This window comes from Ursus maritimus, unplaced genomic scaffold, assembly GCF_017311325.1.
Source record: "Ursus maritimus isolate PB19 unplaced genomic scaffold, ASM1731132v1 scaffold_35, whole genome shotgun sequence".
In the NCBI taxonomy this organism is placed as follows: Eukaryota; Metazoa; Chordata; class Mammalia; order Carnivora; family Ursidae; genus Ursus; species Ursus maritimus.
In genome coordinates, this window is record NW_024426119.1 from 21,629,826 (window position 1) to 21,645,618 (window position 15,793).

The 15,793-nt window shown below is 48.2% G+C and overlaps 1 protein-coding gene across 2 annotated transcripts in view; it reads left to right on the plus strand.

Moving 5' to 3' along the window:
* Positions 1-11,742, plus strand: part of GNB5 (G protein subunit beta 5) — a 70,979-nt gene extending 59,237 nt beyond the window's left edge. For both annotated transcript variants that reach the window (XM_040620627.1, XM_040620628.1), the window contains exons 6-11: positions 859-1,002; positions 3,009-3,100; positions 5,051-5,099; positions 7,125-7,221; positions 8,105-8,271; positions 9,513-11,742. In XM_040620627.1, the coding sequence (XP_040476561.1) occupies positions 859-1,002; positions 3,009-3,100; positions 5,051-5,099; positions 7,125-7,221; positions 8,105-8,271; positions 9,513-9,524 (561 nt within the window). In that variant the 3' untranslated portion in view covers positions 9,525-11,742. The remainder of the gene's footprint in view (positions 1-858; positions 1,003-3,008; positions 3,101-5,050; positions 5,100-7,124; positions 7,222-8,104; positions 8,272-9,512) is intronic.
* The last annotated feature ends 4,051 nt before the right edge of the window (positions 11,743-15,793 follow it).

The window sequence follows — 15,793 nt, forward strand, 5'->3', positions numbered from 1 at the left end:
GTCTCAGTACCGCCTGACAGAGCACCAGAGAGTGTGCCTGGGCTCGGGATTGTTTAACACGGGGGCAGGGAACCCGGTTGGTGGCGGGTCCTACGGCCCGTTCTGTTCAACCGCACTCCAGGAGAGCAGAGACCGAGGCACCATCTTTGCACAAACCCTAATGAGTGCCTGTTAGCAGAGCACCTGGATGTCGTCAGCACCCAGCAGATGCTTGATGAATCTGTGAGGGCATGCGTATGCCCTCTCAGGGGCCTTAGGCCATCTAGGGCACTGCCCTGCTCTGGGGACAGGCAGCCCCAGGGGCACGGGTCTCACAAAATGCTGCCTGACGGGGTCCAGTGCTGCTCCGGGCGGGGTGCAGTGATGAGCGTTGCTGTCAGCTGAGGGTTTGTGAGAACTGCGGGGTCTCGGGCCCCCACCCCGGATGCACTATGAGCAAGCAGCCCGGTGGCTGGGGAGCACGTTGAGATCTGAGAAGCGCTTGAAGTGTCTGGTCTGCTCGTGGGGACCACGCCAGTTCTGTTCCACACATGTTCGCAGAGCACTTCGTGCAGGACGCCAGGCAGGCCCCGGGCTCTGCAGAGACAGCGCGGAGGCCGGCTGGATTTCGTACTCCGGAGGAGGACAGGCGCATAAACACATCTCACGGACAGCGAGGGCGTCACAAAGGAGCTTTTTTTCCTTAGCACAGGAGAAATATTTCTGTGCTTGAATCCAGATATAGCGAGGCGTGCGTGTGTGTGTGTGTGTGTGTGTGTTCCAAGAGCCTCCTTTTCCCCGTTCAGCTTTAAGCATCCGAGTGACTCCCCCCACAGAGGTCACAATGACAGCAGTCTTCCTGCCCTTCTCTGTGGACAGATCCTGACAGCGAGCGGCGACGGGACGTGTGCCCTGTGGGACGTGGAGAGCGGGCAGCTGCTGCAGAGCTTCCATGGGCACGGGGCTGACGTGCTCTGCCTGGACCTGGCCCCCTCAGAAACGGGCAACACCTTCGTGTCTGGGGTAAACACCCGAGGAGAATCCCTCACGGTCCTTGGTCTCCGTGGGAGGATTCTGTTGGCAATTCCTGTCATTTTTAGGGAGTAGATCGGACGTTTCTCTAGAAGGAATTGTCCTCAGCTCACTGTCGCGCCCCCGGCTCCCACAGCAGTGGCAGTGCGTGGTGGGCGGTTACAGTGGGGGGCTGTGAGGGTCTCCCATTCTGCCGCTGACATTCAGTCTACAGTGGGATCCAGAATGTTCTCCTCATGTGAATGCTGCAACTTGAGGTGCATATCTGCCACATTTAAAAATGTTATTCCTCAAATAAACAGCAGAGTCAGCATCTGAGAGCACTGGAGATGAGCCATAAAGGTACCAAGCCAGTCAGATGGCCGCTGAGGTGACACCGCGTTGTGGTGTGGTCAGGGCTTGGGGCTTGTGAGACACTTTCCTGCCTCACCCCTGCCGGTCGCCATCAACCCTCCCACCCCAGGGCACAGGGAACAGAGCATTTGAAGGCTCAGGGTCAGGCACACAAGGCCACGGTGGCACAGAGGAGCACTAGACTAGGGTCCCGGCTTTGCTATTTGACTGAATTTCCTCATCTGTAAGTTGGGCATAACGCACACCCGTACCCCCAGTCCCCCCGGATGTGACATGGAATATATTAGGTGGAAGAGTTGACGGTGTGTTACGCAGATGGCAGGGGCGAGTTTCTGTGGACAGCCAGGAGTAAGAATGGGGACTGAGCAGGCCGACCTGGCTCAGGTCCTGTCTCGCTTTCATCAGGAGAGAGGTGAGCGAGGGCGTGCTGGACACACCATCACGTGCTATCCGCAGCTGGAGGACGTCAGGGCCCTGGGCTCCGAGCTGCCTGCGTCTTGGAGCTGGGCATCAGGCGAGGACTCGGTGGCCTGTAATCAGCACGAACCCCATTTTTTCTTGGGGTATACCTTCCATCTGTGTGTGTTTCATTTCTGTGCCTTTCAATAACTGTATTTATCTCTCCTCAACTACACTGTCTTTTCAAATTGTTGACATCACTGTAGATCATATCGTCTCTTTCAGAGCACTAAACTCCATTGGGTTTAGTGTCCTCAGAAGATTCGAAGACACTCCTGATTGCTTTGTCCACGTTCTCATTAAAGATAATGAGAGCGCTGAACCCCCACACTGGGTATTTCTGAGATATCAGCTATGGTACTTCATCCCACTCCTTTCCCTGAGGTTGAAACCAGCAACTTGAACACCAACTTCAAGCTGTTGCTTCTTCTATTTGACCATTGAGAGTCTGCATTATACTATCCAAGCTTGATAACAGGATTGCTCGGCAGGAATGTGTCAAATGCTCCTAGATCCAGGAGAGTATAATGTAAAAACCTTGCATTCATGATTCTCTGGGTCACGTTGGCAACCCAGAGAGAGGGGTTACAGGTGGTGAGGCGGAAGCCCAGGACGGTGACTCGCTGGAGGCCACAGCTAGAGCTGGAGCTGGCGAGGTGCTGGCTCCCAGCCGGCCCGCTGCAGGGGTGCACGTGGCCCAGCAGCACCGGTGCTGAGAGCGCTGGTGTTCCCCCTTCGCTCACAGCTGTCCCATGCACCTGAGACAAAGCGGGGTGGACCCACCATGCACCCACTGTATGCCTGCCCTTCCCCGGGGCCTAGGGAGGCAGAGATGAAGAGGAGGGAGGAAGGGGAGGACAGAACAAAGAGACAAATGCCCAGAAGGAAAGTGAGGAGGCTCTGGAGGGTTTGCACCCACACTTGGAGAGATGCAAAAGAAGAAAACATGCTGAAGGGGACAGCTGGGTGCCTTCCCTTGCTCCCCCACACCCCAAGACATAGGCTCATCTTCTCAGGGCTTATTGGTTGAGGAAAGCACTCTTAGGTGAGGCTAGTCTCAGAAAAGCATGTTGTCAGCCATTTACCGATGGGAGGTAAACAGCTCTGTTACATAACGAGAACGCATGCCTGACTGTAGACAGGCCTTGCAATGGTCATAACTCTCGGTAACTTTGCATTCATAGGGATGTGACAAGAAAGCCATGGTGTGGGACATGCGCTCCGGCCAGTGCGTGCAGGCCTTTGAAACACATGAATCTGACATCAACAGTGTCCGGTCAGTGAGTAGAATGTTCATGTAACTTCTCTGTTCTGCTGGTGATCCCTGGTGTGGGGTAATGCTTAGCCCAGGAACCACCTCCAGGCTCATTTTACTCGGCTTGAGAGAGGTCTCCCTGGCAAGAAAGGCTGACTTTCTTGCAGAGAGAGCTAGGTTAAGATGAGATGTGGAGGGACCTAACCAAAGGCCAGTTTAGGGGGTGGCTGACGTGGTCTCTGTTTTGCCTTTAAGAGATCACTCTAGCTGCTATCTGGAGACTAGATTGTAGGGAAGCAAGAAGAGGAGTGTGATGGCCAATTAGAAAGTTGTGTGAGTTCAAGAAAGAGGTGACGATGGCTAAAACTAAAGAAGACGTTGTAGAGACAGAAATGTCCAGAATTGTGATGATTCTGAGATTTTACCCTAGCTGCGAGCTATCAAGTTAGGCTGCCACAGTTTTATGGATGCTGGTAGAAGGCACGAGACTCCTGGATTCGAGATGAAGGACGGTTTATTACTCCTAGCAATGGCAGTAGCCAGGGTATCAGCATTTTTGTGCTGGGGACCTGAGCCCCAATTCCACAGGGTGAAATGGAGAGGTCCCAATGGAGAGGGCCCAATGCACAGGCTAGGGGTTGCATTACAGGAGAAGAACCCTGAGCTCGGGAACCCAAACCTTTTACAAGGGGCAGTAAGCAGTGATCCATTTACTAAGACATAAGACTGAGGGAAGTGCAGGCAGGAGGCAGTTGTCGCACATGGATTCCAGAGCTCTGTTTTGGGATAGTTACACCTGAGATGCCTGTTATCCACCCAAGTGGAGATGTTGAGTAGGTAGCAGGATCTATGAACTGGTTCCCAAGAGAGAGGCGAGGAATTGACATGTAAATTTGGAAGACAGCATTTGAAATATAATCATCCAAGAATCTTCATTATACTTAGTGGGAAAGACACTAGACTTGTTCCCCTTAAAAGCAAGAACAAGATAACAGGGCTTATTTACATTAGTAATAGAAATGTTGATAAGACTTTGTAGGTCCTTGCCCTCAATTGTAGGATAGAGAAAAAGGGAAAAGAGTATTGCTTTTAGCAAATGTGCAGTAATTACCTAGAACATCAAAGGAAATTAACATAGATAGTAAAGTTGGTAAGATGCGGGGTAGAATGTAAAGCCACAAAGATAAGTTAAACCCCTATATGTTCACTCTTTAAAATGCACATTCTCTCACCCATGTTGTTCCCCCTCCCCTGACCCCTCTTCCTCTCACATCCATCAGGTCTCAGTATGGACTCCCCTCTCCCCAGGAAGCCTGATTACCGAGAAGAGAATGAATGTAACAGCAATAAGCGTCATTTGTTGCATGTTTTTCATTTGGCACCATGTCAAGTTCTTTGCCTATATTATCTTGTTCGGTCTTTACAACAGGGAAAATGCATCATCATCCTCATTGCTTGTCAAATGAGGAAACTGAGGCTGGGCAAGGTAAAGTCCCTTGCCAGAGGAGGCCGTGGCCAGTGCAGAGATCTGCACAAGGCTTTGTATATGCGATTCTAGTGTCTGGGCAGATAATCCCTTTCTGATCCCGGAGCTGAGCCAAGTCCCAGGAATGTGGTGTGTGATCAATGGAAGCTACGGTTACAGGTGGCCTGCTCTGTGTTCAGTGCCTGGTGCGAATGCACACATGATGTCAGTTACTCCTCACCAACACTCTGTGAGGCCATTGTCACTGTCCTCCTGCTTACAGGGAAGAAAACTAGAGGCCAGTGAGGCAGCCAGATCGGCCTCCCCTTCTGGGCTCTGTAAAGAGTGGTCCTTATGTCCCTAGCAGTAGGGATGCTGACTCCGATTCCACGGGCCCAGCCTGGGACAACCTTCCCAGGTGATTTCCAGATGATCCTGTTGGGCGTCCAGGATTGAGAGTCACCACTCTGAATTAAGTGCTTTCTGTCCACACTTTCCCTCTGCAGGTACTACCCGAGTGGGGATGCCTTTGCTTCAGGATCAGATGACGCTACGGTATGTTCCGTGTATCTAAGTTAGGAGAGCTTTTCTTATTCGAAGGAAAGATGCAATGATTTAATTTCGTTATTCAAAATTAATGTTTTTCTGACTACCGGAGTAAAGTGAATTCATCGAGGCAAACTTGGGAAGGGGATTAAAGTATCTTAATCTCCCAACCCAAGTAAAGTCACAGTTGGGTGAATTCCTTTCTGTCTTTTTTATTTTAAAACAAAATGCTTTATAATGTGCTTTTTTCACTTAGCAGTGGATTGTGAACATTGTCCTGTGCCGACGTAGCCAATCTACATTGTATTTTCTTAGTGATTGAATAGTATTCCATGTTACGGACATGCTGTTATGTACTTAAGTAGTCTATTTTTGGACATTTAGGTTTTTCAAGTTTTTTTTCCTGTTAAGAAATACTGCTATAAGTAAATATTTTGGATACTTATTATTTCTCCTGTGTCTCATCTGCCCTAGATGTGCCTTTTCCTACACCTGCCCAGGCAGCCTAGGGAAAGAGGTTGGTCCAGGGTTTGCCAGAGGGAAGACAAATACCGAATTAATAAGATCTTTTTAAAAAATGAAAATGTACAAATTCCATATGCCAAAAAACGTATAGTGAAATATAAGGGCGTACATCTACGAAAATGCCATCTATATGACAGACCGAAATCCTTTAGCTATGAAGGGGGTTGCCCCATCAATAAGATACCCACCCCAATTTTAAAAAGAGTTCGATAACATGTAGACTGTTGACAAAGTAGAAAATCCAAAATGGCGAATGAACACCTGAAAATGTTTTCAGACCACCCGTAATCCAGTAAATGCAAGTTGAAGTGATCAGTGCTCGTTCGGATTAGCAGTGAAATGCTACATTGTGGACATGATGTGGTGCAAGGGCCTGGCGTGAGGCCCGTTGGTTCCACACTTCTGGAAAACAGTCTTGCCATATGAGCCGAGAGCTTTCAAAACATCCCTCCCCTTTGATCCAGTCATACTGTTTCTTGAAACAGTTTTACTCTGAGGATTCTGTTCCTTAACTATTCTGAGGAAAACATCAGAGATATGTATAAAGATTTTTACATAAGAATGGTCATCAAAGCATGGTACACTGGGTGTTATACACAACTAATGAATCATCGAGCCTTACATCGGAAACCGGGGATGTACCGTATGGTGACTAACATAATATAATAAAAAATCATTAAAAAAAAATAAAGTATGCATACTCAAAAACATTAAGCTAAGTAAAAGAAGCCTGACACAAAAGGCCACATGTATGATTTTATTTATATGAAATGTCTGCTAAACAAATCTATAGAGATAGAAAGTACATTAGTGATCACTTTGAGCTAGGGAGTGAGTGTAAATGGGCAGTCTTTTCTTTCTGTGGTAATAAAATGATTTAAAATGAAAAAAAAAAAGAATGGTCATCAAAATTTTATTTATAAAGGAGAAAAATTAGACACAATCCAAACTCCTAACAGGGTATGGTTAAACAGACTCAGTATATCCACACAAGGCATAGTCAACAACCAAGTTGGTCGTGTGTTTTTGAAGATTATTTAATGACATGAGAAAAATGCTCATAACCTGATAGTAATAGAAGTCATCATGAAATATCCACCCCATTTAAGTACACACATATAACGGAAATAAGACTGAAAGAAATAGCCCAGATGTTAGTAAATGCCTCTAGGATTTAGGGTGACTTTTATTTCCTTCTTTAGGTATTTCTGAGTTTTTCTTGATTTTCTACAATGAATATGTATTCTTTATCGGAAAAAAGGAGGGGTTTCATTTTTGGTTTTGTATCCCTCCAAAATCTTCTGTATTTTCTGTTTCTTTGAATTTCCACTGATTCATGCAGTTTAATAGCAATCGGGATTAAAGGAGAAAACAGGGTAGAAAACTAGAGGTATTTCCCTCATCCCCCAAACTACACAAGCCACCAGCACCTGCCTATAGCCCTGTGGTCCTCTCTTCACCAACCTGGAGCCAGAAATAAGTGTTTCTTTGTCTTCTTTGTCACCCCAGTGTCGCCTCTATGACCTCCGGGCAGACAGGGAGGTCGCCATCTATTCCAAAGAGAGTATCATATTTGGAGCATCCAGTGTGGACTTCTCCCTCAGTGGTAAGATTTTCTTTCGGAAACTTTCCCAGGACTGTAAATCGGGACCTAAATGAAACCCAGCTCTCCATCAAGCTTTCGCTCAGCTGAACTTCCCATGAGCCAATGCGTTAAGCAGTCTGCATTTGCCCTGGTTTTCCTTCACGACCCCCTTCATTTTATGGGGGATGAAGGCTGTCCCCCTGCTGCTGTTCTTCAAGACAACGAGGCAGGCAACTTCACTTCTGCAGGGCTGTTCCTTAGGCGTTTCCTCCTCAGCCTTCCAGTCTCCCCTTCGTCCCTGAAAAGGGACTTCTCCAGAGGTGCAGGGGGTGAAGCAAGAGCCCTTTCCCGATGCCTTGAGGCTCACGGCGCCTCTGTCCTCACTGCTGGGGAGGCTGCTAGTAACAGTTAAGGCAGCTCTGATAGGACCGGTTTCCCCAGACGCCGCCCCCCAGTCTAAATGCGTGCTTTTACGCCGGCATGCTGCTACTTCTGCCCGCAACATCTCTTGCCTCCCCTCTCTGCCTGCGAACCCCTCCTCAGCCCTCAAGAGCCAGCTCCTACCACTTCCTGCGCAGTGCCCTCCCTGATCCCCCTTCCTCCGAGATCTCACAGCATTATACACACAGCTAAGCACTCCCATTGTCGCCCGTATTCCCTGTGCTACCACGTGTCCATTCACGTGTCTGCCTGCCCACCAGCACCGTCCACAAGGGGCAGTGACTGTGCTGTCTTCGCGGAGTCCTCAGGGCACAGCACAGTGCCTGGCACGAAGTGGACGCAAGATCGCTGTGGATTGAGTGAGTGAATGAGCAAGCGACTGCATGATTGTGTGAGTGGAAGTCATGAAAAGAAAAACAGAAAGGGAAGAACTGGTTCAGTAACCATCATATCCTGCTTTGAGGTCGCCTGCTGTTTGCTGGATACAACGATTATACCATCAATGTCTGGGATGTCCTGAAGGGGTCCCGAGTCTCCATCCTGTTTGGACATGAAAACCGCGTTAGTACGCTCCGAGTTTCCCCTGATGGAACCGCTTTTTGCTCAGGATCATGGGATCATACCCTAAGAGTAAGAGAGACGTTCTTTTATGTTACTCTGTGTGTGAGAGGGGTGACTGGCTTTGTAAAGCAGAGGCTCAAGTAAGCCTGGGTCATGTCAGCCAGACAGAGCTCTAATTTCAGCTCTGTCTGTGGCCACAGAAGGGATGCGTTGCCCCGGAGAGGTCGTGAGTCCCCCATCAATGCAGGTGTTCGAGCATAGGTTAAACAACTGTGTGTCAGCACGTAATTGAGGGAGTAATGGGGCCGGGTATTCCAAACAGTCCCCTTTGATCCCGAAAGCAGGATTCTTCTGATTCTAGCCTTTGGCAAACCACAGGGTGCCAAGCTCACCTCCCAATAGTGGGGCATTTGTGGTGACACACCTTTGTGAGACCCACAGAGGGGCTTTGGGGAACCCGTGAAGCCCCTGAAATTATAGGTCACATTTCATGTGTCCATTTTTCTGGGGGAAAGCATCTTCATGGCTTTCATCAGATTCTCAAAGAGCTCTGTGACCTTGCCGGATGTTGGCTCTCCAGAAATACCTCCAAAATAGCCTGTCATACAGCAAAGCTAAGTTTCTTTCTTACCTCAGTGGGGACAGAGCACAAACTTGACAGGCTTAGTGGCGTCTCAGAAGGGGAAAACAGAGATGTTTATGAGGTGTGGGGAGGGGGTCTGGTTTAAGGCCAGATGGACGGATTTCATTAGGATTAGACAAATTTGTGGCACAATAGTTTTAAGATTGCTGGACACGTAGTTGGGGGAGGGAGAGGATTTGGAAGACAGTCTTGAAAAGTAACCGCTCATTTGTGATGCTTTGTGTAGGCCTAAGAAGTGAGTGTCTTTTCTAAAGAGAGTAGTTGAGTAGCCTGCTCTTAAGATAAATCAGGGATTTTTGTGAAGTTCCTGAAACAAACGACAAAGTTATCTGCGAGTTCATCTTCCAGGGCCAGAGTTGCCCAAATTAGCAAAGTCGCGTTCATGTGCTCCGGGAGGTGTGTGGGTGCACGTGGTGTGGTACGCAGCCTACGCGTCTCCAGCCCCTAGTAAGAAGGCCGCAGGTGCCCTGCAGACGGGGAAGCAGAGCCAGGACGAGGCAGGTCCGAAAAAACACCTCTGAGTTGCCACAAGTAAGGTCCAACACATATGCGTGCTTCATTTTGGATGGTGTGTGTGTGTGTGTGTGTGTAACCTTGATTTTATGTCTTTAAACTCAAGTTTCACAAGTCGTTAACTACTAACAGTGATCTGTTTGTGCCTTTGCAGGTCTGGGCTTAATCATCTCCTCACCAAGCATACAGAATTTGAAACCATCCAATGTAAATAGATCTTTCTTCTAGAGGATCTGAGGGTTATTGCAACGTAGCTAAAAGGAGCGACTGCGTGGCTGCGAGGTCACTCGGCGTCCCCGATCTTACTGTTAAAACGTCCACCCCTGGAAAGATCCTGGTGCGGGCCTTCAGCCCTGGAACACCTTCAAGTACAGTGCTTTGCATTTTGACCACTTTTTAGAATGTACCCATTTTTAAGGTTATTCTAATTATACAGTCTCCACCCGTTCGGTTACCGATCAGATTCAGCATTTAATGTGTCCCCTAGTCCTTCCTTGAATCAAATTTGTTTTCAGAGCCCTTTAAAATCTGATTCTCCTCAGTGTGCCCCGTGTCTTCGAGAACTTTCCTCTACAAGTGCTGACCTTAACGGACTGCACGAGGCAGACCGCGTTGATCGGTCTGCGATAGAAGAAAATCCCAATTCCAAACGTCATTGCACACAAACCCTTTTTTAAAAATGTTTCTATCGTAGAAGTTTCTTTTTCAGTCTCGCGTTGTCTTTTTTCAGATCAAACATTTCCCTCTGTGTGGACTGTCATAAATGGAGGAGAGAGATGCATAAAGGGGACAGGATGTTTGATGTATGAAGTCTGTGATGATGGATCCCTTGGACAGGATATTTCCTGTCATTTGAGGGAAAAGCTGGATGCTGTTTGTGACACAAGTGCTTCTCAAAGCAACAAAACCTTTCTGTGTGGGAACACAAGACAGTAAACTTACTTAAAAACCTGCTGGTAGTATTAGGTGTATTGGAATTAGCAGTATCCACTCAGGATACTAAAGGTATCATAGTAGGTCATAGCCATATGAAGTATATTCATATTTATTGCATTGAAAAAGTAATTACATACACAAATTAGTTGACAGGTCCCAAGTGATAATGTCTTTGCTTCTCTTATAGTGAGAAAAAATAACACACAAAATACTTGTCTTTATTTGAAATTCAGCATTTCCTTCTGGAAGACACCAAGTGTTTTTGTTATAAGTTTTTCTTCTTTTTAAGGTGTTGAGGTTTATTCTTTGTTTTAGAAAACTCCTTGTTAAGATAGCATGCATTACTTAGAGAAATAGAAGGTCACCTCACGCACCAAAAATCATTCCCGGTTGAGGTCTGCCCTGTGGGTGGTCTAGGGTCCCGTGGTGCCCGAGTGCCCTGGGTCGTCCAGTCTCCTCTCTGGGCCCTGCTCCAGCCTGACCCCTCTCCTAGTCGTGGTTCTGGCCTTGCGGGCCCAGCCCCAGGCCCTGCTGCTCAGAGAGGCCCTCCAGAGCTGCCCCAGGGCACGGCCAGCGGACAGGTCTGGACCTGGCTGGCCTCCTGCAAACATGAAGACATGTGAGAGGCTCACCCTCAAAGCGACTTGTTCGGGTATCCTAATGGGCCAGTCAGTCAAAAAACAGCCAGGCTAGCTTTTCCATCAGTTCTTTTAAAGTAAATATGATGGTTAGATTCAGTCATTTGCCAAGCAAACATTTTACTGAGGGTCTTACTACACAGCATACCCTGGGGTAGAGAGAGAAATGTAAAAGGCCCCTGCTTGACTCCAAAGAGCCCTGAGGGAGGGTCGGAGTTGGTCCAAAGGGCCCATTTTTCAGCCACTGCTCTCCCCTTCCCCAGTGGATTCCACGCTGGGCAGGGACACAGGATCTCCCCAACTCCTGCCAGCTGCTGAAGGAGTCAGGCTGCAGAGTGCGTCACACGGGATTCCCCAGCTCCACTCCCAGAACATCCCAGAGTTGCTCCTGGTCTCCTTGTCGTTACGGTTCCCCTTCCCTCTCTCCTACAGACCCTTTAGTGTCTCTGCACTCTGACCTGGACCAACCAGAAGTGAAAGTGAACAGGACAGAGGAAAAGTCACCGAGACTAAAGGGAAGCAAATTCAAGGTTAGATGTCTGGAGAGGCAGAGAGCAACTTCCGTACATGTGCAAAAATGGTCCATAACTTTCCAATCCAAAAAGCTATGAAAATAAAACCTGTGAAGTATTCCCTAGAACACTCACTTATCCCCACTGTCAGTAAGCCACCTCCCCTGGAAGTATTTGATCTCATAGTGGGTGTTGTTTAGTATTTATCGATGAAACACTTGGTTTGAAATATGCTACACCATGTGGGGATGCCGGGGTAACTCCAGGTAATAAAGTGTATTTTGCATATTGAAAATAATGCTGAGTGGAGTTTTGTAATCGGTTTTCCTTTTTTTTAGAGGACTTGGGGGCAAACCTACCACCCCAGCTGTGGTGAACGGCCCACACGGATGCGCCCGCAGGTGTGCATAGCCAGAGAAGAGAAGGGTTAGGCAGGAAGGGGGGCCAGGTAAGGAGGGCTGCAGTGATGAGCATTTATGGGAAATACCTGTGAACTGAAATCGAGGCAGCTGCTTTGGAGTGGGCGGCCGGCCTTGCAGAAGTGAGGCCCAGCTGCCAGCCCTACTCTGGACTGAACCAGAGGCAGGCACTCCAGATCCACTTCCCTCACCTTCCCCAGATTATAAACGGCTTAAAGGCAGCAAAAGGTCATTAAGGTGTTTGTATCCCGGACTGTCACGGCTGCTTGGCTAGCCCACTATACCAGGACTCCACTGTAAGTTCGAGGGGGACAGCATGGTGACAAACGATGTGCACCTAGGTTCAGACCCAGCTGTACCCGGTACAGCATATATGATACCTGACTCTCTCAGCCTCAGTTCCCTCGCGTGTGAAAGGACAGCAGTGAAATATGGAAAGCACCTACCCCAGCCTTTGGCTCATCTTCAACAGGGGTTAGCTCCCTGCTCCCTCCATCTGTCCACCATCCCTCCCCTTCCTATTCTCTCCTCCTCCCTTCCCTCTCTTTCTCCCATGCCTACCCCCCCATCTCCTCCCATCCTCCCTCTTCCCCTTCCCTTGCTCGCTCTTCCCCTCAACCCACCCCCATATCCTCCCGCTCCTTAAGCAGCCCCCCACTCATGTATCCAATTAGTCATTATCATCAGTGAGAGATTCATCTGGGCCAGTGGTTCTCGAGGTGTTTGGTCTTAATGATCCCTCTACACTCTTAAAAATTATTGAGTTTTTTGGTTATGTGGGTTATACCTATCAGTATTCACCATATTAGAAAGTAAGGCTGAGGAAAATTGTAAAACCCCAGAATACAGAAGCGCACATTCCATTGGTGATGCTTTCCCCACATATCAGGAGCCTTTGGGTAACTCCTCAGAGGATTAGAGTCTTAAAGGACACACATACAAAGAAAGAGTCAGTATTATTATGTATTCAAAATAGTTTTGATCTTGGGGGACCCCCCCTGAAAGGGTCTCAGGGTTGGGACTCTACTTTGAAAACAGCTGATGGGGCTAATGAGCCCCTCTCAAGCACCACTGTGTGAGAACTCCCTGAGGGCATTAAGGCCCTTCCAGCAGCTTGGGAAAAAAGGGGGGTGGCGATGAGGGTCACTGAGGAGAGGAGCTGAAGGAGAGGCTCTCAGAAGAGGTTCCAGGGGGGCACAGAGAGGCAGTGGGAAAGGCTGGAGACCAGCTGGAGCCCGTAGACTGCTGAAAAGCTCTTCGGAGGAGGGCACTGGGGATCCTGGGGTAAGCCCAGCAGGTAGGTTAGATTAACTGGGCTTGGAGCTGGGGCCCTGTTGCTGCCAGCTGGCTTCCTCCCAAGCCCCGGAGAGCTGGCTGAGCAGGGGTTTGTAGCGCTGCATCTCCCAGACTTGCCTGCTGAGAAAACCACTCGGGTCAACAGCAGGTTAAAAATACAGGGCCTGGGGGCACCTGGGTGGCTCGGTTGGTTAAGCGTCTGATGCTCGGTTTCCGGTTTCCGCTCAGGTCGTGATCTCAGGGCCCTGGGATGGGGCCTCGCAGCAGCATCAGGCTTCCCGCTCAGTGGGGAGTCTGCTTGTCTCCCTTCTCTGTCAGCCCCTCCCCCAGCTTGTTCTCTCTCTCTCTTTCTCTCTCTCTCAAATCTTTAAAAAAAAAAAATACAGGTGCTAAAAATATAGATACAGTTCCTGGAGATCTGGACTGGGCAGGACTGTGGTGGGCCAGAAATTCTGAGGAGGCAAGTTGGGGAAAAGCACTCAGTAAATCTTTTTGTCTCTCTGGATCCTTTGCAAGAACATGAGGCTAACCCACTCGCCTTCTCACCTGTGACAGGAGAGAATCGGGTCCCTCTTCAAGGCATAGCACAGACCCCTCATTCTCTAGAAGGGACGTGGCTGGAGCTAGGCTGGCCTTCAGGACTGGTCAGTCTCCACAAGGGGCTGACTCATGGCCATTTGTGGTGCAAAAAATGAAATGAGTATGTTTGTGTCATTATAAAAAGGGTACTGACCCTCTAGTGAGGAGATGGGATCAGGAATGATGCTTTGTTCGTAGTTCAAAAATAACTATGAACAGCTAAATGTAAGTATGATATGAGCATTTACACAAAGATTGTGACAACAGAAAGTGCCTGTCTTTGAACCTAAGGTTATCTAACCAATACACCACTGGTGAACACTTGACCTTATCATAAACCAGGAACCATGAAGCAGAAGTCAACCTATCTGTGCTCCCCAAAGATAGGTGGCTTCACACCCCTAGGTCTGTACTCAAGAAAAAAGCATGCCTACACAGAAACTTGAACACAGATGTGCATAGTAGCCAAATGGAACATCTCAAGCATTCAACAACAGATGAGCAAGGTGTGGTATATCCGAACAGTGGGATGTCATTTGGCAATAAAAAAAGGCATGGAGTACTGATGCATGCCACAACATGGGTGAACTTTGAGAACACTGTGCTGAGCAAAAAGAGCCAGACACAAAGGACTACACAGTGTACGATTCCATGTATATGAAATATTCAGAATAGGCAAATCCACAGAGAGAGGAAGTAGTTTGGTGGTTACTTGGGGCTCGGGGTGGGATGAATCGTGAGGGACTGCCAGTGGGTACAGGATTTCCTTTGAGGTCATGGAATTAGAGAGTGGTGACGGCTGCACATTTATTTATCACAATAAAACTGCTAAATAGATATATATGGAAAAATAGCAGGTAGTCTGTAGGTATTTTCAGTATTTAAAAAACAAAACAAAGAAACCAGATAGGCAAGGCTCACCAAAATGTTACGTTTTGATTTTCAGTTAAAAGCGGGACAAGGGAGCATAATAACCCGGGTTAGTTCACTTATAATAAAAATTTCTCTGTAAAGAACTTTTCCTATGTGCCAGTCACTGTGCTAAGCACCTTGCGTACACCATCTCACATAATCCTTGTAACAGCTGGATGCTGCAGTTTATCACCTCCATTTGTTAGGTAGGGAAACTGAGGCTAGGAGAGTTGACTAACTTGCTCACGGTTGCACAGCTGCTAGGTAGCAGAGCCAGGATTTTAACCAAATCTAACTGCAAACCCTCCTTGCATCGTGTGGATCAAGAAATTCTGTGTAGAGGTTAATTTGTTCATTTGCTGTTTGGTTCAACTGATGAGTATTGGGAGTTAGCCAATGGCAGGGCCGGGGGATTCACCACTCACTACAGAACCACTCCAAATCTAAGAAAAAACTGTGCTTGTTGCTAAAATATAATGTTCAAAAAGGTAAAATCGTGACTCTCTGGCAAATAAAATATGAACATATATCAAAACATCTAACTCCATGAGGGAACCCATAAGATGTCAAAAACAGTTCGGATAGGAGCTCAATATACGGGGACTTTTACTCCCTTCTGATGAAATTCATGAGGCTCCCCATAAACGAATCACCGATGTTGGTAGCCAGGCACCCACCAGTACCAGCGGCCAGCTCAACCTCTGTAGGGAAAATTCCACTGTTGCCATCTGCTCTCCCTGCTGCCACGGCCTCTTTGTTTGCGGGCCCATAGAGCAAGCACCGTGCTGGCTGGGCAAAGGAGCTCTCTGACATCCACAGAGCACAGAAGTTTGTCTCTGATTATTAAGAGTCTGCTCCTCATATTCACATGGGATGTGAATATCTTCAGTCTGCACCCATTCAGAGGGATCCAGCCACACACCTCTTTCCAAGATTTCCCTGTCACCAATCTTCCAGTCCTAGTCTTTTCAAGGCCCCGACCATCCAGCCAAACCATCAGCAACTGCCCAAGAATCGATGTAGAGAGGTACTCCGGCCATGTCTCACTCCAGACATAGGGACAGTCAAATATCTGGCTTGAATCTCTGCCCACAGGGAGGATTTTCCTCTACCAGTGTCTTCACCCCTTCACTCAGTCACCCC